This window comes from Gossypium hirsutum, chromosome D01 (assembly GCF_007990345.1).
Source record: "Gossypium hirsutum isolate 1008001.06 chromosome D01, Gossypium_hirsutum_v2.1, whole genome shotgun sequence".
Lineage (NCBI taxonomy): Eukaryota > Viridiplantae > Streptophyta > Magnoliopsida > Malvales > Malvaceae > Gossypium > Gossypium hirsutum.
In genome coordinates, this window is record NC_053437.1 from 31,173,344 (window position 1) to 31,200,617 (window position 27,274).

The following is a 27,274-nucleotide window of genomic DNA, read 5'->3' on the forward strand; positions in this document are numbered from 1 at the left end:
CATAATTAAAATGTTGCAGCTGAGCTGCCAGATAACAAGCTTAATAGCCTTTCAGACACTTCCTCCAAATATCATCAACCCATTCCGATGCAATACAACATACAAAATATGTCATGCCATTACGTAATTAATAGTACATACATTCAGATATCATAAGTCATGCTCGGTATAGAGATCAGATAGACAGATCACACATACATGGGTCTCAGTAAAGCTTATCGACCCTACAGTAGGTTCATAGTTGACGTGGGCGACCCATGCAACCTTAGCAATCAATTCAGTGAAAATGGGCTCACAAGCCCATGTGGTTTACCCGTGTGGGCCCACACACCCGTGTGGCCCACTCGACCCAAATTGGCCTTGGTCGCATGGTCCATTTTTCATGTAACCCGTGCTAGCTAAATATTCATATATGTTTTCACTATTTACTTATATGTTCCTTCGAAGCTGTCTACTTGACTCACTGTTACTAAATTATTTATATCTTGAGCTACAGAATTCCAAATTAAGGTTCGCTTAATGTTTTTGAAACTAGACTCAAATACCTTTCTACCATAATATTTTTAGAATTTTTACTATAGCCAATAAGTACATAAAATCTTCAATCTTACCCCTATTCTGCTATCTGTCAGGTTCGACATTTCTTTGATAAAAATTAATTATCTCTTAGTAAAAAATTTGGATGATGTTACAATTTGTTTCTGTTGAAAATAGACTCATTAATAATTTAAACATGTAAACTTTAACCCCTAAATATTTTTCTCCAAATTTTGATCATTTGCAAAAGTCAAAATAGGGGAACTCGAATTCATTCTGACTTTGTCTCACAAAACTTATTATATCTTAGGATTTACAATCCATTACTTACACTGTTTCTTCTATGAGAAAGTAGACTCAATAATATTTAATTCAATATTTTTTTCATCATTTAATTCGATTTCTACAATTTATGGTGATTTTCAAATTTAGCCTACTAGTGATGTCCAAACAGCAAGCAATTTTAGCTTTTCGTTGAATCCCTTTTTATTGCGTTTCGGGTACACCTGTGGTTTTGTTTGATTTTAAAACAGTCCCTGAGCACTTCAAAGCCTATAACTGAACAAATAACACTAATCTAATCTCACATAATGTGATCCCAAATCGAACTCGTATCGCGGTTTTAACCCATAAGCGACTAAACCTTACCTTCAACCGATGAACCATAATTCCTAGACAAACTAAGACTCCGATTGGTGATTTACGAGCCCTTGAACCCTCCCCTAATTGACATAAACAAAAAAATTAGAAGAAAGTTAACAAACAGAGAAAAATCACTTATCTAAAATATACCGAACGATCACAGACAAACGTGGAGTGACACGAGGCAGAGTGAGAAAAGAATATTTGAGAAGATGAAGGGTGAAAGAGAGCAGAAATTCGGCAGCAATGAAAAGAAGAATAGCAAGATGGTGGAGGGATTTTGGGGAAAGTAAAAAAAAAAGAAAAAAAAGATGAACAAAATATTTGATAACCACCCCAATCCCTTATTTCTCTCCATCAATCTCCCCATTAAATCCACTACTCAGATTTTTAGTCCATCTCAAACTCTCCTAATCTCACTGGCAAAAATAATGCCCATGCCAAGATTCGAACACAAGACCTCCTTCACACCAACACTCCACTTATCCACCAGACTAGTAGGCTGATTTTGTTAATTATTTTCCAACTTTTACTTAAAAGCCTACTGACCAAAGATAGGGCTTATTCATAAAAATACCATAATTTGCCCAAGTACTGGCTTGAACTTGAGACCTCCCAAATACACCCAGAACACATAACCATTGAAGCAGGCAGATACTTTGTGTCACACATTCACAACACCCAAAATTAAAATTTTGGGGTGTTACAATTCTAACCCTCTAACACCCCAAAAATCCCTTATATTTATTTTTGTATATTTGTGACACAAATATTTGTCAACTTTAATGGTTCTGTATTCTTGGAGTGTCCAAGAAATCTTGGGTTCAAGTCTTAACTTGGGAATTTTTTTTTTGTTTTAAATGAATAAAGCCCTATATCTAGACAGCAGGCTTTTAATTAATTGTTTGTAGAAAGATGTCAAAAATAGGCTTACTGTCTGGTGGCTAAGTGGTGGATTGGTGTGCTGAAAGAGGCCAGGAGTTCGAGGCTCTGCGCGAACATATAAGTTAATTTTTTATTGTTTTGCCGTGGAGGTGTTGTAGTTTGACCAAAATTTGAGTGTTTGAAGAGTGTGGGGATGTGTGGCCAATTTTTAGGAGGTTAGTGGGGGGATTTCAGTTGTTAAAGGGTTTGGATAGTGGGTGGTTGGAGAATTTGGAGGAGATGATTAAGGGATGTGGTGAGAGGTTGTGCTGAATGGGTTTTCTTTTTTAAAATTTCGGCACCCTCTCCTCAAAATTTTCCCTAGTTGTTGACGAAAAATCCTTTCCCCTCTTGGCCGAAATTTATCCTAAGTGCTCCTTTTCTTTTCTTCTCTTTTTGCAAATTCGGTTTTTGTTTTGTTTTTTCTCTCAACTCCCTATCGGTCACTCCTAGTTATTTGAACCAATTTCAGTAGTTGTTCTTTTTCTCTTTTCCCTACTGATTGTGTTTCCTCTTATCTCCCCCTTTGTTGCTGCCGAAATTCCATTGATTCTTCCTAAGTTTTGAGCATTTATTCCTCCTACCTTGCCGACCATTTGCTTGTCTTTCATCTATTCGTATTGGACAGTGAGCAACTGTTCACCACTTTACTCTTCCCTTAGCCGAATCTTCTTCCTCCTTTCGCCCTTCTCTTTCTCCTTGTCTTGCTGATTCTTTTCTTCCTCGTACAATCGACTGTGTTCCTACCTTTGTTCTCTAGTGAGCATTCTTTATTTTCTGTTAATTTATTGCTCTTCGTAGTTGGTGTTCTGATCGCGATTGGTAGTAAAAGTAAATAGTATAGAGTTAGCTTTTTTCTTAATGGATCAATGCTTACCTATTTTTGGTTGGGGCTTAGGAACTGATTCGAGGGGTGGAAGATCATTAATTGGAGTTAGGTGGGCAAAACCTCCCTCTTTACCCGTTTGAAGGTAACGTTGTTGCTAGTTAATGCTCGGTCAACCCGTGTGTTTTTGATTGGGTAAGAGTACAAGTGACTAATTGATGATTGTTTGGTCAAATGTAGGTTTCAAAGGCTCGAGCTTTTCCTTCTCAGCAAATAGAAACCAAGTGTGCAATCACATCACTGAAAACACTAGTCGGCAAAAAAGCCAAAAAATGGGACTGACGACGCCACACGAGCGGGGGACTACTCATGTGGTAGGACGTGTGATCGACGAGGCTGGCCATGTGTGATTCATGGGCCAAGCTAAACTGGGTCGTGTAGGCCACACAAGTCCGTGGGCCCCACACAGGGAAACCACACGAGCGTGTGAGAATATTAGGGTAGAACGTCTGATCCAGATGGCCAAGGCCATTTTAGGCCATGTGGGCCACATGAGTGTGTTGGCCTACATGGGCATGCAACATAGGCCTGTGGGCCCATTTTCACTGTTTGACTGCTAAGGTTGCACGGGACAGCCAAGTTTACTGTGAACCTACTGTAGGGTTGTAAAGTTACCTAGACCCTTAATTGGTTGAAATGATTGAAAGATTAATAAATGTCTATATGAGATAGATATGTATGTCTGTATGTTGAGCATGCTATATACACTTTACTGATTATACATGATACCATGACATGACTGTATGATGTATTGCATTGGGTTGGGGATTGATATTGATAGGAGGAAGTGTACTGAAAGGCTTCAAGCCTAACTTACTGGTAGCTCCGCTGCAACTACTGTCTAGTGTCGTATTCGGTACTATTTGGAGTGTAGGGTTGGATGGAAATGGAGTGTAGAGGCTGGTTGGGTAGGATTTTATAATTGCATTACTATCACTGTTATTGTACTGTGATGGGCTAAGGCCCTAATGCTTACTGATACTGGAATAGGCTCAGGCCTAAACTGATACTGATACTGAAAAATGCTTAGGCCCAAACTGCGATTATCTGTTATTGTCTGTTTATTTCCATGGGGATTACACACTGAATTTACGTAAACTCACTCGTTCTGTTTAATCTGTACAAGTAATCCCCAGACATAGGTAGATCGATGTGGCGGAGGACTCAACAGTGGCCACACGACTCTTTTTTGCTATTTTATATTTATTTACACTTTTGCGTCTTATTTTGGGGTTTTTTTGTAATAATGGCCTCTGTGGATTTTTACCTAAAATTTAGGTTTTATACTATTTTTTGTTTATATCTGCTAGAAGTAGGTAAAACTCAAGTTTTCAAAAGAGATGAATGTTTTATCAAAATACCACGTACACGCAAACTATTTTAAAAGCTTTCGCTTAGAATAAACATTTTGAAAATTTTTGATTGATTAATTAAGACGACTTTATAATTAATAAGTAATACTTAAAAGTTTCTAAGTGGAAATTGTTTTAAGCAAAGTTACGGTTTTCCAACACAACCTACGGTTTTCAAACACAATATCATATGACATCACCAGATTTGGCCATAACGTCCAGGCCAAATTTGGAGTGTTACAATCCCCCTAAAGAAAATTTTGTCCTCAAAATTTACCTAATTAGAAACATAAAGACACTGCTGACACATCGCATCCTCAAGCTCCTATGTGGCCTCCTCAGTGCTATGATTACGTCATAGAACCTTTACCAGTGGAATGAATTTCCTTCTCAGAACCTTAACGTCACTATCCAGAATCTGAACCGGCTCTTCCTCAAAGGTCGAATCTATCCTAACCCCAATCTCTTCAACAAGGACAATATGAGTAGGATCAGAGCGGTAGAGCCTCAACATGTCCTCCAGTATTTGAATCACCCTCTCAGACTAACCATTGGTTTGAAGATGGAATGCAGTATTGAAGTCCAACCTTGAACCCAGAGCCTCATGTAACTTCCTCCAAAACTGAGACGTGAAACGAGGATACCTATCAGAGGTGATCGAAATTAGGACTCCATGCAGTCTCAGTATCTCAGAAATATAAAGCTTCGCCAGCTTCTGTAGAGAATAATTAGTACGAACCGGTATGAAGTGGGCAGACTTGGTCAATCGATCCATGATGACCCATATTGAATCCTTCTTAGTTGGTGTTAGAGGCAACCCATTAATAAAATCCATAGTTACGCGATCCCATTTCCAAAGAGGAATTTTAACCGGCTGCAGCAAACTCGAAGGTAACTAGTGCTCAGCCTTAACCTGCTGGCAAGTCAGACATGTGCCCATAAAAAAAGTAACCTCATGTTTCAACCCTGGCCACAAATATAACTCACGGAGGTCTTGGTACATCTTATTTCCACCAGGATGCATAGCATAAGGGCTACTATGCGCCTCTCTCAGTATGGCCAGTCTTAAATCAATATCATTCGAAACACAGATTCTCCCACGAAAATAGAGTACCCCATCATTGTTCAGTCTCAAATCTGTAGTACTACCACCCTCAATCTGCCAGAATCGAAGACCCAACGACTCATTCTCCAACTGCTTAACCTTAATCTGCTCAATCCATGACGGCTTAACCTGAAGCTCGGCTAATAAACTACCATCATCAAATAAACTTAGGCGAGCAAATATCGCCCTCAAATCAGTCATAGCCCTACGACTCAGTGCATCAGCCACCACATTGGTCTTATAAAGGTGGTGCTCAATGGTGTAGTCATAGTCTTTAAGCAGCTCAATCCATTTGCGCTGCCTAAAATTAAGTTCCTTCTGAGTGAGGAGATACTTGAGGTTCTTATGATCAGTGTAGATGATACACTTCTCACCATACAAATAATGCCTCCAGATTTTAGTGCGAATACCACAACGGCCAACTCCAAGTCATACGTGGAATAATTTCCCTCATGGGTCTTAAAGCTGACGAGACGCATAGGCTACCACCTTACCATCCTGCTTTAACACACATCCCAAACCAACATGTGATGCATCACTATAAACAGTGAACTCCTTTCCAGGCTCCGGGTGTATCAAAATAGGGGCCTCAGTCAGTACAATATTGAGCTTCTCAAAGCTCTCTTACTGCGCATCAGTCTAGTTAAACGGCACACCCTTACGTGGCAGCTTATTCAAGGGTGCTGCAATCAATGAAAAACCCTCTACAAATCGTCGATAATATCCCGCCAGTCCCCAAAAATTGTGGATCTCAAACACGTTCCTAGGCTGCTTTCACTCCAACACAGCCTCAATCTTTCGTGGATCAACTTGAATCCCCTCAACCAAAACTACATGACAAAAAAATGTCTCCTCACGCAGCCAGAACTTGCAGTTACTAAACTTAGCATAGAGTTGTTTTTCCCTCAAAGTTTGAAGAATTACTCGAAGGTGCTCATTATGCTCATCCTCAATCCTCGAGTAAACTAGTATATCATCGATGAATACCACCACAAACTGATCCAGATAAGGCTAGAACACTCGATTCATTAAATCAATAAAAGCTACCGATGCATTAGCCAGTCCAAATGGCATCACTAGGAACTCGTAGTGACCATAACGAGTCCTAAACGTCGTCTTATGAACATTAGCCTCCTTAACCCTTAATTAATGATATCCAGATTGGAGGTCAATCTTGAAGAAAACTGAAGCTCCTCGAAACTGGTCAAACAAATCATCTATCCTCGGTAGGGGGTACTTGTTCTTAATGGTCATCTTGTTCAATTGCCGGTAGTCGATGCACATCCGCATGGATCCATCTTTCTTCATTACAAATAGTACTGGTGGTCTCCACGGAGACATACTAGGGCGGATGAACCCACGATCCAATAACTCCTAAATCTGAGCCTTAAGCTCCGTAAGGTCCTTCAGTGCCATTCAGTAGGGATATAGACACCGGAGCTGCACCAGGAAGGAGCTCTATCCCAAATTCCACTTCACGATTCAGAGGTAAACCCGGTAGCTCCTCAAAAAAGACATCCGTAACATCCTTTACCGTTCTCATATCCTTAACTATAGAGTCCCCAGAATATGAAACACTTGCATAGGCCAAGAATACCTCATATCCCTTACGAATCAACTTCTCCACCACCAGTGCAGAGATCACATTAGATAAGTAGTTCCCACGTTCTCCAATCATGACTACCTTCATATCCTCCTTGGGGATTTTTTCCTTCTTAACCAGGGCAGAAAGATCTCACTCCCTCTGTGAGGCTATCAGAACTCTTAAACTATCTATGAGGCCATCCTCAAAGTGGACACATTGCTTATACTAAGATGGCACCATACCTCGCGCATAGCGGCTCAGGTCTCAGAAACTCAGCCTCATACTCAGCCACTGATCGATCCCCCCGCGTAAAATTCAGAAACTCCCTCCTACATGCATCCACATAACTAGCTCCGACATATTTCCCCTAGAAGACAATCTTAAAGAACTCCTAGGTCAGACGTTCGAGCTGAGTGCCTTCCTTAACGATCAGCCACCATTGATAAGCCTCGTCCCACAGCAATGAGACTCCATCCTTTAATTTCTGTCTAGGGGTGCAATCTAGATCATCCATGATCCACTCCGTGGCCTCAATCCAATACTCAGCCACATTAGGGGTGACCCTAGTGACACCCTAAAGAGCTCAGATCCATTGGACCGGAGTCATTCTGTAACCGACCCTCGGCCCTAAATTTAGTATTAGGCCGAGTGACCCTCTCCAAAATCCTTAGCATACCCTGGGACAATGCATCGTCCCTAGCCATGCGATCTTGATACCCAGTCTCAGTAGCAAGCGACACTGGCGTCTCACTCGTATCCAAATTTAGCAGGCTGGTTGATGACGAGGACTCAGCTCGAACCCCTCTACGACCTTTACCTTGGCCTCTAGTACCCTATTTGCGGATACCTTGTGTGCTCATATATAATCAGATTTATCTAGTATTATAATTTTTATACATCAGTTACAGTTTTAGTGCTTATTAACAAATGTTTTATGTAAAACGGTATCAATTGTTCAGAGTTCGTTTTCGTAAATCGCAGTTTCACTACAGTTTCCAGTTTGTCTACAATTTTCAGTATACACTAACTAAAGTGTTTTCAACACAGTTTACTACCTATAGTAGTTTCAAAATATACTATCCATAACAGTTTCAGTTTAAAATAAATCACAGTTCAGAATACTTACAGGACTGGAACCGGAGACTCGGTGTACCACTTACTTAGAAAAAAACATTTCAAATCATTTGGAAATCAATCAATTTTTTGAAAGCCCAATTTTTATAAAACCCATAATTTAGAATCGATTTTTGCAACTTGGCTCAGATACCACTAAATGTAACACCCCAAACCTGGCCTAGACGTTATGGTCGAATCTGGCGATGTCACATGGAAAGGGATTTGAAGACAAGATTGTCGAGTTTAAAAACTGTTACAATAAGTTAGCTTTTATTTAATTTGAAAAAAAACTAGTTGATTTGCTTTAAAACTTATCTCTTAGTGGAAGCTTTTGTAACCAATTAATTTAGGGAAAATAGTTTCTATTTACGAAAAATCTTAGTTTTTAGGAAAAAAAACCTTGTTTTATGGTGTTGCAATTTTTTAGAAAAATCCATAAAAAATAGTATAAAGTCCCAAATTTAAAGCCAGCCAGTCCATAGACCAGAAGATTCATCACAAACCCCAAATAAGTAATAAATTCTAGGCATTAACGAAAAATAGTCTAAAATTTACGTGTGGCCACCGTCGAGTCCTCCGCTGCACTGACCCGTCAAGTCTGGGGATTATTTGTACAGATTAAATAGAGAAAGGGTGAGATTTCGCAAAGTCAGTGTGTAACCCCCACAGAAAACATGCATACTGGTAATCAACAAAATTAGTTAGATACAGTCTAGGGCCCGTGCCCATCACAGAATTAGTTTGGGCCTTAGCCCATTCAGATATAGTTTCAGAATAACATTAGGGCCTTGGCTCATATCAGATATAGAGTGCAGATATAGTAAATCTGAATCCTACCCACCAGCCTCTACACACCATTTCCGTCTAACCCTACACGCCATGTGAGGATTAAATCAACCCACCGATCCCTACACACCATGCTGTACCGAAATGTGGCACATAATCAGAAGGTTACAGCTGAGCTACCAGATAACAAGCTTAATAGCCTTTCAGACACTTCTTTCAAATATCATCAACCCACCCCGATGCAATGCAACATACAAAATATGTCATGCCATTATGCAATTAATAGTACATACATTTAGATATCATAAGTCATGCTCGGTATAAAAATCAAACAGACAGATCACATATATAAGGGTCTAAGTAAAGCTTACTGACCCTATAGTAGGTTCACTGTTGACGTGGGCGACCCATGCAACCTTAGCAATCAATTCAGTGAAAATGAGCTCACACGCCCATGTGGTCCACCTGTGTAGGCCCACATGCCCGTGTGGCCCACTTGGCCCAAATTCGCCTTAGCTACATAGTCCATTTTTAATGTAACCCGTGCTAGCTAAATATTCATATATGTTTTCACTATTTACTTATATGTTCCTTCAAAGCTGTCTACTGGAGTCATTGTTACTAAATTATTTATATCTTGAGTTACAAAATTCCAAATTAAGGTCCGCTTGATGTCTTTGAAACTAGAGTCAAATACCTTTCCCCACGCCATGTGGGGATTAAATCCACCCACCCATCCCTACACACCATGCTGTACCGAAATGTGGCACATAATCAGAAGGTTGCAGCTGAGCTGCCAGATAACAAGCTTAATAGCCTTTCAGACACTTCCTCCAAATATCATCAACCCACCTCGATGCAATGCAACATACAAAATATGTCATGCCATTATGCAATTATTAGTACATACATTTAGATATCATAAGTCATGCTCGGTATAAAAATCAGACAGACAGATCACTTATATAGGGGTCTAAGTAAAGCTTATCGACCCTACAGTAGGTTCACTGTTGACGTGGGTGACCCATGCAACTTTAGCAATCAATTCAGTGAAAATGGGCTCACACGCCCATGTGGTGTACCCGCGTAGGCCCACATGCCCGTGTGGCCCACTTGGTCCAAATTGGCCTTGGCTGCATAGTCCATTTTCATTGTAACCCGTGCTAGCTAAATATTAATATATGTTTTCACTATTTACTTATATGTTCCTTCAAAGTTGTCTACTTGAGTCACTGTTACTAAATTATTTATATCTTGAGTTACAGAATTCCAAATTAAGGTCCGCTTGATGTTTTTGAAACTAGACTCAAATACCTTCCTACTATAATATTTTCAAAATTTTTGGTTTAGCCAATAAGTACAGTAAAATCTTCAATCTTACCCCTATTCTGCTATCTGATAGCTTCGACATTTCTTTGCTAAAAATTAATTATCTCTTAGTACAAAATATTGATGATGTTACCATTTGTTTCTATTGAAAAATAAACTCATTAGTAATTTAAACATTTAAATTTTAGCCCCTAATTATTTTTCTCCAATTTTTGATGAATTTCCAAAGTCAGAACAAGGGAACCGGAATTCATTCTGACCTTATCTCACAAAACTTATTATATCTCACGATTTACAATTCCATTACTTACATTGTTTCTTCTATGAGAAACTAAACTCAATAATATTTAATTCCATAATTTTTTCATCCTCTGATTTGATTTCCACAATTTATGGTGATTTTTCAAATTTAGCCTACTGTTGTTATCCAAAAAGCAAGCAATTTTGGCTTTTCGCCGAATCCCTTTTTTTTGTCCGTTTCTGGTATACACTTTGTTTTGTTTGATGCTAAAACATTCCCCGACCACTCCAAAGCCTATAATAGAAAAAATAACAGTAATTTAATCTCACATAACGTGATCCCAAATCGAACTCGTATCGAGGTTTTAACCCATAAGCGACTAAACCTTAGCTTCAACCGATGAATAGTAATTCCTACACAAACTAAAACTCCGATTGGTGGTTACGAGCCCTTGAACCCTCCCCTAATTGGCATAAACAAAATACTTCAGAAGAAAGTTAACAAACGGAGACAAATCACTTATCTAAAACTTACCGAACGATCGCAGACAAACATGGAGCGACACGAGGCAGAGTGAGAAAAGAAAAATCAAGAAGAGGAAGGGTGAATGAGAGCAGAAATTCGACAGCAATGAACAGAAAAATGACAAGAGGGTGGAGGGATTTTGGGGAAGGTAAAAAAAAAGGGAAAAAAAAGATGAATAGAATATTTGATAACTACCCCAATCCCTTATTTCTCTCCATCAATCTCCCCACTAAATCCACTACTTAGATTTTTAGTCCATCTCAAACTCTCCTGAATGCATGAGCAAAAATAATGTCCACGCCAAGATTTGAGCATAGGACCTCCTTTACATCAACACTCCACTTATCCACCACACCAGCAAGCCCATTCTATTAATTATTTGCCAACTTTTACTTAAAAGCCTACTGACCAAAGATAAATTTGCCCAAGCCCTGGCTTGAACTTGGGACCTCCCAAACACACTCAAAACACATAACCGTTAAAGCAAACATATATTTTATGTCACACATTCACAATACCCAAAATTAAAATTTTGGGGCGTTAGAATCACACATAATTCTTCACCTATCCAAGAACTCTTTCACAAAGAATTAGCAAAAAGCAAACCAAACATAAAAAAATGTTTTCAATATTAATATTTATATATTATAATTTAAATAATATTATGAATATTTTCTACATGTTTTTATTTTATATATTATTAAATTAATTTTTTAATTGTAAAATTATTAATTTTCAATTTTTTTTAAATTTTATATTTATCTTTGCTCTATTTTAATTAATGAATGCAATTAAATATTATTATATTTGAAAATATAAATTTAATTTGATAAATATTATTAATATGTGTCTTTTTTTAAAACTATATTTTAACCTTAGCAATTTAATATTTATTAATTTTAATATCATAAAATTAAAAGTTAATTCAATTAAGTAAAATATTAAATTATTTAAAATTATCTTTATATCCAACATAAAAAAAATTATAAATAAAAAACACAGAATAACTTGAAAATATTAAAAGTTAAGGAGTAAATGAGTAATCTACCGAAATTGTAAATAAATACTTTAAATAAAGTGGCATGTATAAAAAATAAACTATAACGTGAACATAAATATTATAATCTTATATTGCTGGTGTGTGTATATATATATAATATGATTAAGATATCTGAAAATCATCGAGGTTAATTACCCACTAATCCGCACTCTCAGTTTTCTCTAACTATAGCTGAAAAAATGTCATAAAACTTTAAATCGAAGCTCGCTCATCGTATTTTATATGCTATACACAATTATACACAAACACCCATATTCTTTACTCATTTTATTATAAAATATATTATACAATCAAATACATAAAGATAGTCATACTTTTGACACATATTATTTATAATGATACGCACAGAAATACCATATTTTCTTGAGGAAGCCCTAAAGATAGAAGCAGCTTGGCTCGCATCACATATATAACATCAAAGATGCATTTATTTTCACACCATACATAACTTGTTCATTATACATATTAACATAGTTTTAGAGTTTTTAACTCAAATCAATCAAGCAGGGTTGTCGTTTCCTTCATCATTGATCCTCATGTGTTGCAGATATGCTTTGGCATTGAGCTTGTGAGAGAAGAAATCTTGAACGCATTGCTCCATTCCAACCCTTTTAAACAATGGAGGATTGTTTGGATTGATCAAGTTAGGCGAAGGTCCAACATCGGCTTCTAATTTAGGGTTAATGAAAAAGGCTACTGACATCCTTTCTTTCTTTGAATTCGGTACCACCTTATGCTCAATGCTACGGTAAACCCCATTGCTATAGATCTGCATTACTTCAACAATTAAATCATGTATACATAGTAGACCAATGGGGTAGGCAGGTGACCCCATTTCTTATATGTTTTAAGAATTTTGTTTATGTATTGAATGTTTAATTTAAAAAATTAAAAATTTTGTTTGGCGTAAATTTTTTACAACTTTATATTTCATCACACAAAAATTTAGTTAAATTTTATCATAATTTTTTCCTGTAGAAAAATCCATCTAACCCATTCCTCGTACACTTTTCAAAAAAAAAAAAACTCCGATTTTATTTAAATTCTATAAGTTAATTTGAATTTTTCCATCTCTAATTAACACTAATACAATATTACATATATATAATATTAAAATAAAATGTTAAATATGTTAAACTATTACAATAATATAAATCCAACATTACTTGTTTTACTTTTACTAAATATATATATTATTATATGAATTTTTTTAATATTAAAAAATTTTACGTATATCTTTTTTTTTGTCAAAAAATAAGCTGATATTTATTAATTAGGCTCAAGAAAATGGAACTGAAAAATAACCAACAAACAGCAAAGTAAACGACAAACTAAATAGACCAGTTGTCCAACATAAAAATAAATGAGACCTAGAAATTAACAAACAAAATTAAAGCAAAAGAAACCCCATGAGCCTGCAGAAGCACCGTTTCAACATCCAATATCAGCCAACCAGCTCTCCTCAACACCTGCCACTGTAACATGCAACCAAGAGCAAACGTCACTTTGCAATCTAAAAAATGGAGATTCAATGAACCTTCTCCATCCTCAAAGCAAACAAACAAAACTCAGTTCCTCTGAATCCAACACAACCAGTCATTCTCCACCACCAACTTCACAGAATCCGGAATACCTGCAATCCAGTTCCCGCATATTCCTCTTCTCCGTCCTTCCATCGCCAAAACGTGAGCCGCCCTATTAATCTTCCGAGGCACATAAATGTAAGTGATTTCTTCAAACAATTGTTGTAAACACTGAATATGAAAAGTAATCGGCCTAAGAACCGATCTGTCTTCTTCTTTTTTCATAATAGATTTAATGACTGTTAAAGAGTCACCTTCCACGATCAGACGCCGAAAGCCCATCATACGCGCGAATAGCAACGCCCTTTCGCAAGCTCGTGCTTCTGCCACAAAAGCATCACCAACCTCCTCAAACAGATAAGTATCAGTCCCTGCAACCTTTCCTCTACTATCTCTGGCTAATACTGCTGTTATAGCAATCTTCTTCTCCGGTAAATAAGACGCATCAAAATTAAGCTTGATAATATCAGATTCAGGAGGCCTCCAAATATCCTTGCCCCGACAACTAGAAGATAAAAGAGGATTCTTGTTAACTAACCAAGTATCATGGTCATACCCCCTAATGAATCCCAATACCTTTGACATTGAGAACTTAACCCCTTCATGGACCAACTTGTTTCTATGATACCAAAGACACCATAAAGAGATTGAAATGAGTCTTCTTTGTCGACCATCTTCTGCAAGAAATGTACTAACAAAACAATTTTTATAATCCAGCGAAGCATCAAAATGAGGGAGTTTGATTTGCAACGAAGTCCACACACTCCGCAGAACCCCACAAGACCACAGCAAATGCTCAGTGTCCTCCAACACTTCCTTACACAGCGGGCACGCAGTCTCCACACACAAAGTTCGACGATTCAGATTCCCATAATGAGGCACCAGATTATTAAACACCCTCCAAACATGTATTTTAATTTTACTAGGGATGTTCAAAGCCCATAAATTAGTATAAAAACATTTGTAGTCCTCATGCTATTGGACAAAACATTCTGTAACCTTTCTGTAAAGAGAACCCGGTAACCACTCCTAACAGTAAACTCACCTGAACCTTCATGCTTCCAAACCAGTACATCCTCCGGTCTCTGTTCAGAAATTGGAATAGAAAAAATACGATTTGCTGTATCGACATCCACTAACTTATGGACCAACTCTCTGTTCCAGGTACTATTCCCATTACTAAAAAGTTGATTAACCGTTGTCCAGGCAGGCCAAATTTTCTGAATCGGAATTCTGTTATTTTCTCTTCCAGGTAACCAAGGATCATTCCAGATGTTGACACGGTCACCATTACCCACTCGCCATAAAATCCCCTCTCCAATCAGCTCCCGAGCACTGCAGATACTCCTCCAGGTAAAGGAAGGGTAAGAACCAACCTTTGCAGTTAAAATATCAGAAAAAAGAAAATAACGGGCTTTTAAAACCTTAGCTAACAGACACTGAGGCTGGGATAAAATGCGCCACACCTGCTTTGCCAATAAGGCCTTATTAAATAAAAATAGATTTTAAACCCCAAACCTCCTAAATATTTTGGTTTACACAACACATCCCAAGTACTCCAATGGATACCCTTTGATTTTTTATTATTCGACCACCAAAAACGATTCATAATACCTTCAAGTTTACAACATAACGTCTTTGGCAGCTGAAAACATTGCATGGCATAGATTGACATTGCCTGTAAAACTGATTTTATAAAAACCTCCTTACCCCCCATTGACAAATAGCGCATACTCCATCCTTCGACACGCTTCCTAAAACGATCCACAAAATGAGCAAAAGCCCATTTTTTCCGTCTCCCCACCATCATAGGCAAACCAAGGTACTTTTCAGGATTAGAAGCCAAGCGGGCCCCTAACAGATCAATAATCTCCTCCTGAACGTCAGAAGCAACATTAGCACCAAAATATGTGAGAGATTTGTCAAAATTCACTCTCTGGCCTGAAACCACTTCATACTCTTGGATAATGTCCTGAACCAACTCAGCACCCTCACGAGTTGCATCACCAAACAGAATACAATCATCGGCAAAGAATAAATGGTTAACCGAAAACTTCTCTCTACCTATAGGTGCCCCCATCATCTTTCCTTTGACTTTCGCATCTTGAAGAAGCAGAGAAAACCCTTCTGCACAAATTAAGAACAGGTAAGGACTAAGAGGATCCCCTTGCCGAAGTCCTCTAGAAGGTGAAAACCAATCACTAACAGTTCCATTAAGGCTAACAGAATATGTAACAGAACAGACACACCGCATAATGAGGGTAATCCAATTCAAATGAAAACCCAAATGTTTCATCATTCCCGCCAAATAATCCTATTCCACTCTATCATAAGCTTTGCTCATATCGAGCTTAAGCGCAAAATTGCCTTTCTTGCCTCTCCTCTTCATTTTTAAAGAATGAAGTATCTCATATGCAACCAATACATTATCAGAAATAAGCCTACCTGGGATAAAAGCCCCTTGGCTTTCATGAATACAGGGCCCCAGCAAATCACTCATACGTAAAACCAATACCTTCGCAATGATTTTGTAAATAATAGTACAAAGGCTTATAGGTCTGAAATGTGACATATTCTTCGGCTTATCAACCTTAGGAATCAAAATTATGCGCGTTTTGTTGATATCACCTATATTAGAATGACTGTGCAGAACAGATAAACAAAATTGGGAAACTTCAGGACCAATAATATGCCAATACCGCTGGAAGAAAAGAGCCGGAAAACCATCCACTCCAGGAGCTTTTAAAGGTGCCAATGATTTAATAGCATTTACAATCTCCTCCTCCGTAAATTGTTTAAGTAACCTTTCATTCATTCGATCAGTAACCTTTCTTTCAACTAAGCCAAATAAGTGCTCATCCGAACCACCTTTAGATGCAGAAAAAAGCTTACCAAAATAGTCAGTTGCAATCTGTAAAAATTCCTTAGAGGAAGTAGTCCTCCTACCAGCAGCATCTTCCAATTCTGAAATCTTACCACGAAAATGTCGTTGTACGGCAACTTTGTGAAAAAAGCTAGTATTTCGATCCCCATTTTGCAGCCAATTAACACGGGCACGTTGTGCCCAGTATAATTCTTCCTTATCAGCTTCCAGATTGAGTCCTAATTGGACCTCCATAATCTCTGCTAGAATCTCATCAGAAGGGTCTTGATTATAAAGATTAGATAATCTATCTTCAAACACAAATCGGTTTCTCCTCTTATTACTACTATTGAGCTTGCTCCACTTCACCATTTGATGACCCATTTTCTCCAATTTATTCAACACACCATCAGAATCTTCTTCCCACCATCTTCTAACCAATCCTTCAAACGAACTATCTAAACACCACTTAGCCTCAAATCTAAACTGCTTTACACGACTGCTTTGATGATTCCATACCACCCCCATCGTATCCAAAAGAAGAGGACAATGATCTGAGAAAGAGTGACTCAAATGTTCAAGGCGATATCCCGGAAAAAGATTTACCCAATTAAGAGATGCAACCCCACGATCCAGACGTTCCCTTATATTTGATGAAGCAAACCTTCCTCGTTCCCATGTAAACCATCGACCAACGAAACCTAAATCATTAAGACTACAGTCATCAAGGGCTCTAGGAAAATCCCCCATTTGTCGGTTCGATCTGAGTCGACCTCCCTTTTTTTCAAAAGAACTTGTAATTTCATTAAAATCCCCTAAGACCACCCAAGGCATGGTCAAATCATAATTCAATTGACGAAGCAAGTCCTACGAACCTTCTCTATGCCTTACATCCGGATGTCCATAAAACCCCGTTAACCGCCAATTAACACCACAATCAGTATCTTGGACCTCAACATCAATGTGAAAATAGGAAAAACTTTTAAGTTGAATCAAAGTATTCCCTTTCCAGCCCAATAACAACCCACCTCTTGTACCAAATGCGCCAACATCAATTCCATTCTCAAACCCACACTTTAATCTAACTAACTCCATTTTTTTTGAACTCAATTTTGTCTCCATAAGAAACAAAATACGGGGATTAATGGCTCTTAGCTTGTTTTTGAGCCTAGCAACTGTTCGTGGTCTCCCCAAACCACGAACATTCCAGCTTAAGATTCTCATTGAGCCCGGCTGCTCTGACCCGCAGAGCTAGCCGAAACATCCATTGATCATGCTCCCACATTCGCATCCACAAGGACACATGAATTCTCCACTGTTCTCTGTCTCTTTTTACCATCAGTCAACATAATTGAAACATTTTCCTCCATTGAAACCAACTCCATAGGCCCACAAGCGACTTCTGTTGAATTTACAGCATCAATACACCCATCACTTCCTTTATTTAAATTATCCACACCCCGACTATGCACAGATCCCAAATTACCCTGAGTAAAGCCTGCCCAATTTTCATCATTGCTCGATGACCCATCCGCTGCTCGAAGCCACCTGCTCGCCACCCTACTCCGATTTCTAGCCACCGCACGTATCGATAGGTCCCAACCAAAAACAATTTTTGAAGGATCAATAGATAGCCGAAGAGGACAGTAGCTCTCCCCATGCCCCAACTTTCCACAAATAAAACAGAACAAACTTAACTTCTCATATTTAAACCGGGCATAAACAACCATAGATTTACCAATCAAAACTTTCTTTTTACGATTCAAAGGGGCGGCAACATTTAAACAAACACGTATGCGTAAATAATTCTGAATCCCCAAAGTCGGAATGGACGTGTCATACTCAAGAAATTTTCCACAAAAATCACCAAATTGTTTTGCCATCGACACACTCATCAACCCCGGAGGCAAATCATGAACCTGTAACCAAAATTTCGTATGGTTTAACTCCATCACCACAGGGTTTACCCCAATTGGAACCCTTTGTAAAATTATTAAATGGTTATTAAAAAAGCATGGAATTCCCACAACAACTCTTTCAATAACCACCTCATGAAAAAACTGAAAAAGGTATCATTTTTCCCCAATCTCCGTTATGCAAATCCCTCCTATGGGATGCCAAAGATCCGCCATTGTGTTGCGCAATGACAGAAAATGAACGACACTATCAGTTAGGCAACGACCCACCAAACAAAGTTGATGAACACAAACCAACGCTCCATCATGCTCTTGAAGTGCTTCCTCCTCATCGTCCAATAACCTCAAATTTTCCAACGCATCCTCCATCCCTACCACCATACGCCGACAAAACGAACAGAGAAATGAAATTGGATGTAAAGCCCCCAGTGAAATCTGACCAAAACACCGAAGAAGAAACCTGAACCAGAAAAACAAAGAAACGTGCCAAAATACGGCAGACAAAGAAACGTGCCAATACGGCAGACTAAGTATTTTTACTTTTCAAGTTGTAATTTTTACGTATATCTTAATTATTTTAATTAAAATACAAATTTTTAGGCATTGAAGTTACCATGCTTATATAATTTTATATATATACAAGCAACCATCATAATTATAATATTTGTAAATTGAAAACATATATTACATTATAAATTTTACATATTTTTTTAATTTAATTTGATTTAATATTATATATATATGACATACTACAAAGATTGGACTAGAGAAAATTCAAATAACAAAAGAATTTTCTTAGTTAAACTGCTAGTTTAGCCTATTTAAACTTTGATTTTTTTTTTAGTATTAAATTTTTTATACATTAATTTCATATGATTGTTTACAATTAAAATTAGAAAAAAAGGTAATCCAAGTTGATTTAAATTTTAAAAAAAATTAAATGAATTGAGTAATAATCTAATATATATATAGAAGGATGACATTTAATGCATTTGGAATGAATGATTGTTATACACAGTGAATCACAATAATATAATCTCGTCCTTAAAAAAAAAAGAATAAATACTTTTAAATAAATATTAATTTTTTTATGTAAACATAATTAAAAATTAACTACAATTTATTTCCTCTGCTTTGCTTTTGTTTTGCTTATGTTTTATTATATTTTTGCACAAGACTGGTAATATTATATCATATATAGAGAGAGAAAATATAATTTGCTACTATAATATGTCTAACTTTGTTAGCTTTTATAATAAATCCCTCAACAATATTCTTGGTTCCTTAAAAAAAATTCTTGGCTTCAGTCTTGTATATATATATATATATAATATAATAGTATAAAACAAAAGAGAGATGAGTTAAAAGAAATATTTAACCTCTAGAATGTCTCCAACATTGATGACGAGAGCATTTGGGAGGATGCTAACGGGGAACCAAACACCATCCTTGCGGATGTGAAGGCCGTCGACACCGTTAAGTTGGAAGAGAATGGTGAGAAGAGTGGAATCAGAGTGAGGAGTAAAGCCCATCACCAACTTCGATTGTGGACTTGAAGGATAGTATGTCATCCTAATTGATTGCATCCCATCCTCAAAATATTCTATCATCTCTTTTTCATCAATTTTCAATGCTTTCGCTATTAAACTCAAAAGCTTCGTCCCAAGTTCTTGTAGTTCCAATATGTAAGATTCCATTGTATTTCTTCATGCAACAAAAAAAATCATCATGTAAGAAACGGGAAGTTGATAGTGTTGGTTACTTCGTAACTAGTGTCCACTTATATTAACATCAAACTTAAAATAAAATTAAAGGAGAATAAAAAGTTGTAAGAACCTCAAGGATGAAGGGAGCTCTGGGAAAAGATGAGGCTTTCGTCGAAGAATGGGGTTGGTCGTCATATAAAGCCTATCAGACCAGTCAAATTTTTTGCCACCTCTCTCCTGTGTTCCGTAACCTTCAAATTCACCTTCCCTTATTTTATACTTCATTTTCTCTTCAAATGGGAGCTTAGAAAATCCTTCAACTTCATGTTTCACTCTCTCCAGTATTGAGCTCTTAATTCCATGGTTCACCAACTGCAAGTGCAAATTAATTCCAGTCATAACTGTCAGGGTTTTCTTTAATTTCTTTTCTTTTCTTTTTTTCTTCTCAATTTAAAGTCTACTTTTTCTTTTTATTTTTTCTAATAAAATTAATATATATACATATACACAATTAGTGACATATAAGTTTTTTATTATAAAAATAACATATAAGTCCAAAACTTGAAACTTTTCAACAAAACAAAAACTTCAAAATTGTAATATGAAGCAAATTATGATTCCATGCACATCATATGAAAGATTATAAGCAAAACCTCTTTTTTTTCTCTCTCTCTCTCTCCTTCATCTTAAGTTCCAAAGAAATGCCATATATAATTTGCATATCTAAAGCCAACAAGAAAGGGTGAATTGAGAGAAGAATATTAAACCTGAAAGAAACCCCATTCTTTGCAAGTGGAGTGAAACTTTTCAAGTTGAAGATCAAAATCCTCCCCAAAAACCAATTGATTCATGTCAATGATAGGGAGCATTTGGAAGGGAGGGGCAGCGCCAAGGGAAGGAGGTTGCTGGTCTAAATGAACATAGTGTTGAGGGATTGTTATTATCGACTCTTTGACAAGCTCTTGAACTGAAAAAGTGCTGTTAAATTTATCTTCTATGCTTGATATTGCTTCCATGTTTGCTAAATTTGATCAATGTGCTTATAATACCAACTCACCATGAGAGTATTTATAGGGAAAATATTTGGCCTAGGATGTTTTTTTAGAAAAAATAGAATACTTGTTCTTGAAAAATAAAAAAAGAGATACAATTACAAACAAATTAATTAATTGGAGAATATTTGATACTTTATTATCATTGGTGTAAAACAAAAACAATATTGAAAGGTTTTAAAAAAATATAAATAATTTTATTTTAAAGAATAAATATTAATTATAAATTTTAAAAATAAATAAATACAAATATATGGAATTAAAAGTTTAAAACTCAAAATCTAAAATCCTAAAATTAAACCTGAAATTTAAAACTCTAAACCTAAAAGTCAAAAGAAAAACAAGATCATTATAATTCATGGTTTATTATATTTAAATATAGATAATGGTGTTTCATCATATTATTAAGAGATCTATTCACCAGCCATACATCATATATTTATATTTTGTATTAATCAAGTATATGGAATATCAATGTATATTAAGTTGATAAGTAACTTTGTGCCCCTCAAGCAAGATATTGAAAGAAGAAAACAGTGCTGGTGGTTAGCTATTTTAATCAACATGCACCTTCAATACAACATTTGGATTACTCTTAAAAAGAAATTGGATTAAAAAAGTATAGGTTGTTAATAATATTAGTATAAAAAAAAGGATAAATTATATCAATTATCCCTAAATTTTGTTTAAAATTAATTTTCAACCACTCAATTTTCAAAAGTTCCATTATAATTATTAACATTATTTAATTGTTACATTTTTTTTATTTTGTTATTAAATTTTGTTTAAAAAGTAACGTTGCACCTTAATTCAAAGGGTTGATAACTAATATATATAATAAAAATTTGCAAGAACTGTTAGTTAAAAAAATTAGTTTTAATTTGAAGTTTTTGTTAGTTTTATACATATTTAAATATTTTTAAAAAATATTACTTTTAATTATATTTATAGATTTTATAATACTTTTTAGTCTAAGATTTTTAATTTTTTTTAGAATTATTGTTAAGAAAGTTTTAGAAATATCAAAATGAATTTTCAATTATAGCTCAGGACCAAATTAGCTATTAACTCTTTGAATTAAGGTGTAACATTACTTTTTTAACAGAGGTTAACAATTGGGTGACAAACATGTAACAATTTGATACCGTTAGTGACTATTATGTAACTTTTGAAAGTTAGATGTCTGAAATATAATTTTAAATAAAATTTATATCTCTTACCATACATTCTAGCCTTAGTTATGATTTTAGTCACTCTACTATGCTAAAATTTGAGATTTAATCTCTATAATTTAGCATAATTTTATCACCTACTTTTCTAATGTTATTAGTCAGCCCAAATTAATAACACCATAAGTTACTTCCGTTAAAGTCCATGAACTTTTTACACAATTATTTAGTCACACAATTAAGATCATGTAAAAATCCGTCTATCATGCTTAACCAATAATAAAATTACATATTAGTTGAATGCTTAAAGTCGTTTTAAAAAATATATCCACATCATCACTTCAACGACTAAAACTAACGTTGTGATCAATTTAGGAATAATAATAACATAATAAAATTAAAAAAAACTAAATTATATCAAATTAAAATAAAGAAATTAAATTTTAATTTTTTTGATAAATAATTAAATTTAAGTTTTTAGTATAGTAAGTATACTTTTAATTAATAGCGTAATTATTTGAGGATTAATGACCAATATTTTCAAAATGGAGTAAAGGACCGACAACAGGTATTAAATGTTAAATAGTCATTCAGAATATAAATTTATATTTATATATTTATACCTATATTATATTAAGTATCTTATTTAAGTCAGGATAATAATTTAATCGAATATAAATTTAGTTAGAAATTTATTAAGATATCTTTTTATATACAAAATAATTTATATTATAAAAGTACTTTTTTTCTTTTTATATTTTATATAAAATCAATAAAAATTTTAAATTTTTTGAGATTTAAATCAAATTTAATTTTACCATTTCAACTAAAACTTTATTTGTGTATTATATAAATTTTTTAAAATAATATTTATTATATAAAATTTATCTTATTTCCTAAAAAGTTTAATTAATTTTTTTAATTTTTAAAAGTTTCTAATAAGATATTAACATAAAATTTGTTATTATTAATATATAAATTTACACATCGATAATAAATCAAATACTCTTCTGTAAAACATTACAACTCATTAGAATATTTGAAAGCTGTGATGCGCCGTAGCTAATCTCCTTTTATCATCATTTAAAAAGAGTAATTAACAATAATTAAGGATTCTTAGAGCCGATAAAGTTTGTTTAAATTAGCGGTTTGGTTGACAACTTTGATTTTTTATAGCAAACTATAAAATTCGTCACTCAACTTTCATAACAAAAATTTAAGTATTAAAAGTAAAAAAGTTACTTAAAAAAAACTCCTAAAGTTCATAGAAAATAAAAATAAAGGAAATTAAAAAGATAAACGAGTGACCAAAATGAAAGCTTCTAAAGTTTGACGACTAAAATGAGTGTATGTAATAACAAATTAATGGTGGGTGACTCAAATAATAAAAATATGTAACGAAAGTGACTAAAATAATAAAGCTATGTTACAACAGTGCCCACATTGCGAACTCTTTATTTTCGTACACAAAATGAAATTTTATGAAAGTTGAGTGACCAATTGTGTAGTTTACCATTTTATATATAATTTAGTATAGTAGAAAATTTAATTAATTATCGAAATAAGTATCCCTTTTTTTAAGAGGGTATTGATCTACCACAATTCATTGTGACAAATTAAGGTCTTCTCGACACTTAACATGCTTGTTTTATAGCGTTTTTATATGTTTTTATTTAGTTTTCGATTTCTATTGCTTTGTGTTTAATTTATTAAAAATAAACGTTTTTACGCAATTTTGAGTTATGTAATGACTTAATGTGCCATTATGGGCCTAGATATGATCTAATGGCTGTATCTAGTGTGTAGGACACTATTTTCGGGCTTAGAAGGCGAAGGATGATTGCAGCGTCACGACACGGGAAAGTGGTGTTGCAACATCAAACTTCAAAGCCAAAATACCTAGAAAATGAAGGCAGTGTTGCGACACCGAGTGACGAATAGAAATTTTAATTAAAGATATTTTAATTCGCACAATGTATCTGAAATTAGATTTTTGGGCTGTTTAGTAACTCTAATTAGGTTTTAGCATCAACTCTATAAATAAGCATGTTAAGTCTTATCTAATGAGGCTTAGCCAAGTGAGCCATTTTAGTATGCTAGGGTTTTTAGTTTAGTTTTTATTTGTTTTCAGTTTAGTCCTTTTTATAGTTTTGTTATTGTTCTAACTTGGACCTGATTTCTATCAAAGGCTTTAATATATTAGTTTTTCGCTATTTCGATGTTGATTCCAATTAGAATCGAGGTGATCTTTGCAACTGTTAAAGGAGATTTCGCTTTCGAGCTCAAATCGATATAAAAAATAGACTTATTTCTCTACTCCTTACTTTTATTAATTTGTTGTTTTCCATGTTAAATATGAGTTTAGGAATTATTGTATTTACACCCATGAGTAGTTAATTTCCTTAAGGAGATTAACGAACAGATGCGTGAATAATTAACAAATGAATTAGGGTTGAAATTTTGGTTACTTGGCTTAAATTATGTGCAAATATACCCTAGGAAGTGACTCCCTTAGAAAGTAATTTAGAATAAATGAGACCGAGAAATAAATTTACCGAGTAGATCATAACTTGTCCCAGTTAAAAAAGTGAAGCCGAGATGTAAGTGTTTATTTGTAACACCCCTTACCCGTATTCAACGTCGGAATAGGGCACGAGGCATTACTAGAACACATACACTTGTAAACGTATTTAATCGAGTTATAAAATTTCATCTAAATTAAAACTTTCAAATTTTTTTAACATGCTTTTATAATTCTTCACAATATATCCTTAAAATTTTATATTCATAATAAATAGGGCCTACGAGACCCGATACATACCTATGAAATTCAATGCTTCGTTTCCATTTCATTTAGTTCATAATTTCTCATGCTCACAATTCAAATCATATCACTAGCAATTTCCATTTAATTACCATGTATTTCAATTAAAACATAATAATTAATAATAATTATATTTGAATTACAGTAATACAAACTTACTAGGCTAAATTGCAGAAATACCGATAGAGGGGCATTTTGGACATTTTCCATTTCCCTTGACTTTCCACGCGATCTTGATCTAAATTAATAATTTCATTCAATTTATTAATTTAGACAATAATACTATTCAATTCTTAAAATTTCGTCATTTTTTCCATTTTTACAAAATTACCCTAAAAATTTAACTTTTATTCAATTTAGTCCCTGAACCTAAAACATGTAAATTAGCTATTTTTAAAATAAACTCATATTATCAGAATATTCAAATATATTTTTCCTCCTCCTCCACTCCATTCCACATCCTTAATTTACTTAACACTCTTAGAAATAACATTTTCTAAAGTTTCATTATTCACCCTTAAGTATATTCAAAGCTGTCTATCCAAGTCAGTATCACTAAATTATTTTTATCTAGAGCTAAAGAACTCCAAATTATGCACTGTTAATTTTCCCTGAAACTAGACTCATATATATTTTTACCATAAAATTTTTAGAATTTTTAGTTCAGCCAATTGGTACAGTTTATTCTTTAAATATTCCCCTATTTCACTGTCTGCCGTTTCTGACCTCTCTTCACTAAAAATCAAATATCTCTTAGTACAAAATTTTGATGGTAGTGTTGTTTATTTATATTGAAACCGGAATCATTAAGGAATTTAATCATATAAATTTAAAATTAAAATTAATTTTTTACAATTTATAATGATTTATCAAAGTTAGAACAGGGGATTCCAAAATCAATCCGACCCTACCTCACTAAAATTCAAATATCTCAAAATATATAACTCTTTTACTTTCTCTTTTTCTTTTATCTAAAAATAAACTCATTAAAATTTCATTTCATATCTTATTCACTCTCTAATTCAATTTCCACAATTTATGGTGATATTTCAAATTTAACCTACTACAGCTGTCCAAAACTGTTTTAATGCAAGATGTTGATAATCAAATTTATAACACCCTCATTTCCTTTCTCTACAATATTTTCTATCAATTCCTCTTGTTTCCCTTCTCTAACATATCAAGAACATATAACCTTATATAATAAATCCCTACATTAACATCAATTCCCTACTTTTTCAATAATATCAAACTCAAAAATATATTGAAATCTTAATGTTCTTACCTTGCTCTATTGATTTCAATCTTTAACTTGATTTCCTCTCTTCTCCAGCCTTTATTTCTTGAATCTAACTTGATATTCTAGCTCCGAATAGTCTCCTTATCAATTTTATCTCTTGGTGGCTATGGAAATTCTTTTGATTTCTAGATGAAAATGGTGAATTTTTGGTGGAAGGACCAAATTGTAAAGAAAGCAAAACTTTCTTTCTTTCTCTCTTTTTCTCACATTGGTGCATGGAAAAATGGTGGGTTACATGCTTCTCCATATTCCTTTTCTTATATATATACTAAATAAAATAATAATAAAATAATAAAATATCATTTAAAAATCAAATTAAAATACTAATAAACTAATATTTATTTAATTAATATAAAATATCTCCAACATCATCATTATCTTCTAGATTTCTCTCTCTTCTAATTGATCATTTTTCCCTTTATGATCTTTTAAAATTCCATCCTTGAGTCATCACTTAATTTGGTAAAATTATGATTTAGTCCCTCAAAATTCTTCACCTTTTTCAATTTGGTCCTAATCCATCCATTTTCCTTAATTTCTAGATCATTTCACCCTTAAAATATTTACACCATTGGTCCTTCAACTTTTTCATATTTACACTTTAACCCCTCAATTTTTTAGTATTTACTCTTGGACAACAAAACTTTTCTCACTTTTGCGATTTAATCCTTTCTTGAACTAATATGTCATGACATACTTCCCAATGTTGATATAACTCCAAAATTTCCCCTTTTTGTCGCTTTATTTCCTTATTTTTTTATATAAAAGATAAT

General features: G+C 34.5%; 2 protein-coding genes across 2 annotated transcripts; both read right to left on the minus strand.

The window, feature by feature from the left end:
• Positions 1-12,587: 12,587 nt before the first annotated feature.
• On the minus strand, positions 12,588-21,172 carry LOC107921623 (codeine O-demethylase). Its single transcript, XM_016851454.2, has 4 exons — positions 20,924-21,172; positions 20,287-20,528; positions 19,830-20,154; positions 12,588-12,857 (listed from the first exon to the last, which is right to left on the minus strand). The coding sequence occupies exons 1-4, from the start codon at positions 21,170-21,172 to the stop codon at positions 12,588-12,590; spliced, it is 1,086 nt and encodes a 361-aa protein (XP_016706943.2).
• Positions 13,390-14,256, minus strand: LOC121213682 (uncharacterized). The gene is made up of 2 exons (XM_041086569.1): positions 13,926-14,256; positions 13,390-13,783 (listed from the first exon to the last, which is right to left on the minus strand). Exons 1-2 carry the CDS (start codon positions 14,254-14,256, stop codon positions 13,704-13,706), a joined length of 411 nt encoding a protein of 136 aa, XP_040942503.1. The 3' UTR covers positions 13,390-13,703.
• Positions 21,173-27,274: the final 6,102 nt, after the last annotated feature.

Bases quoted from the DNA above. Each gene is read 5' to 3' on its own strand.
- LOC121213682 (XM_041086569.1), bottom strand. From the start codon at position 14,256: ATGTCAAAGGTATTGGGATTCATTAGGGGGTATGACCATGATACTTGG. The intron at 13,784-13,925 runs GTGACTCTTTAA...GAAGATTAATAG, and splicing joins TCGGCGTCTGATCGTGGAAG to GGCGGCTCACGTTTTGGCGA.
- LOC107921623 (XM_016851454.2), bottom strand. From the start codon at position 21,172: ATGGAAGCAATATCAAGCATAGAAGATAAATTTAACAGCACTTTTTCA. The intron at 20,155-20,286 runs GTTCTTACAACT...TGTTGCATGAAG, and splicing joins GAGCTCCCTTCATCCTTGAG to AAATACAATGGAATCTTACA. The intron at 12,858-19,829 runs GTTAAATATTTC...GAAGTAATGCAG, and splicing joins ATGTTGGAGACATTCTAGAG to ATCTATAGCAATGGGGTTTA.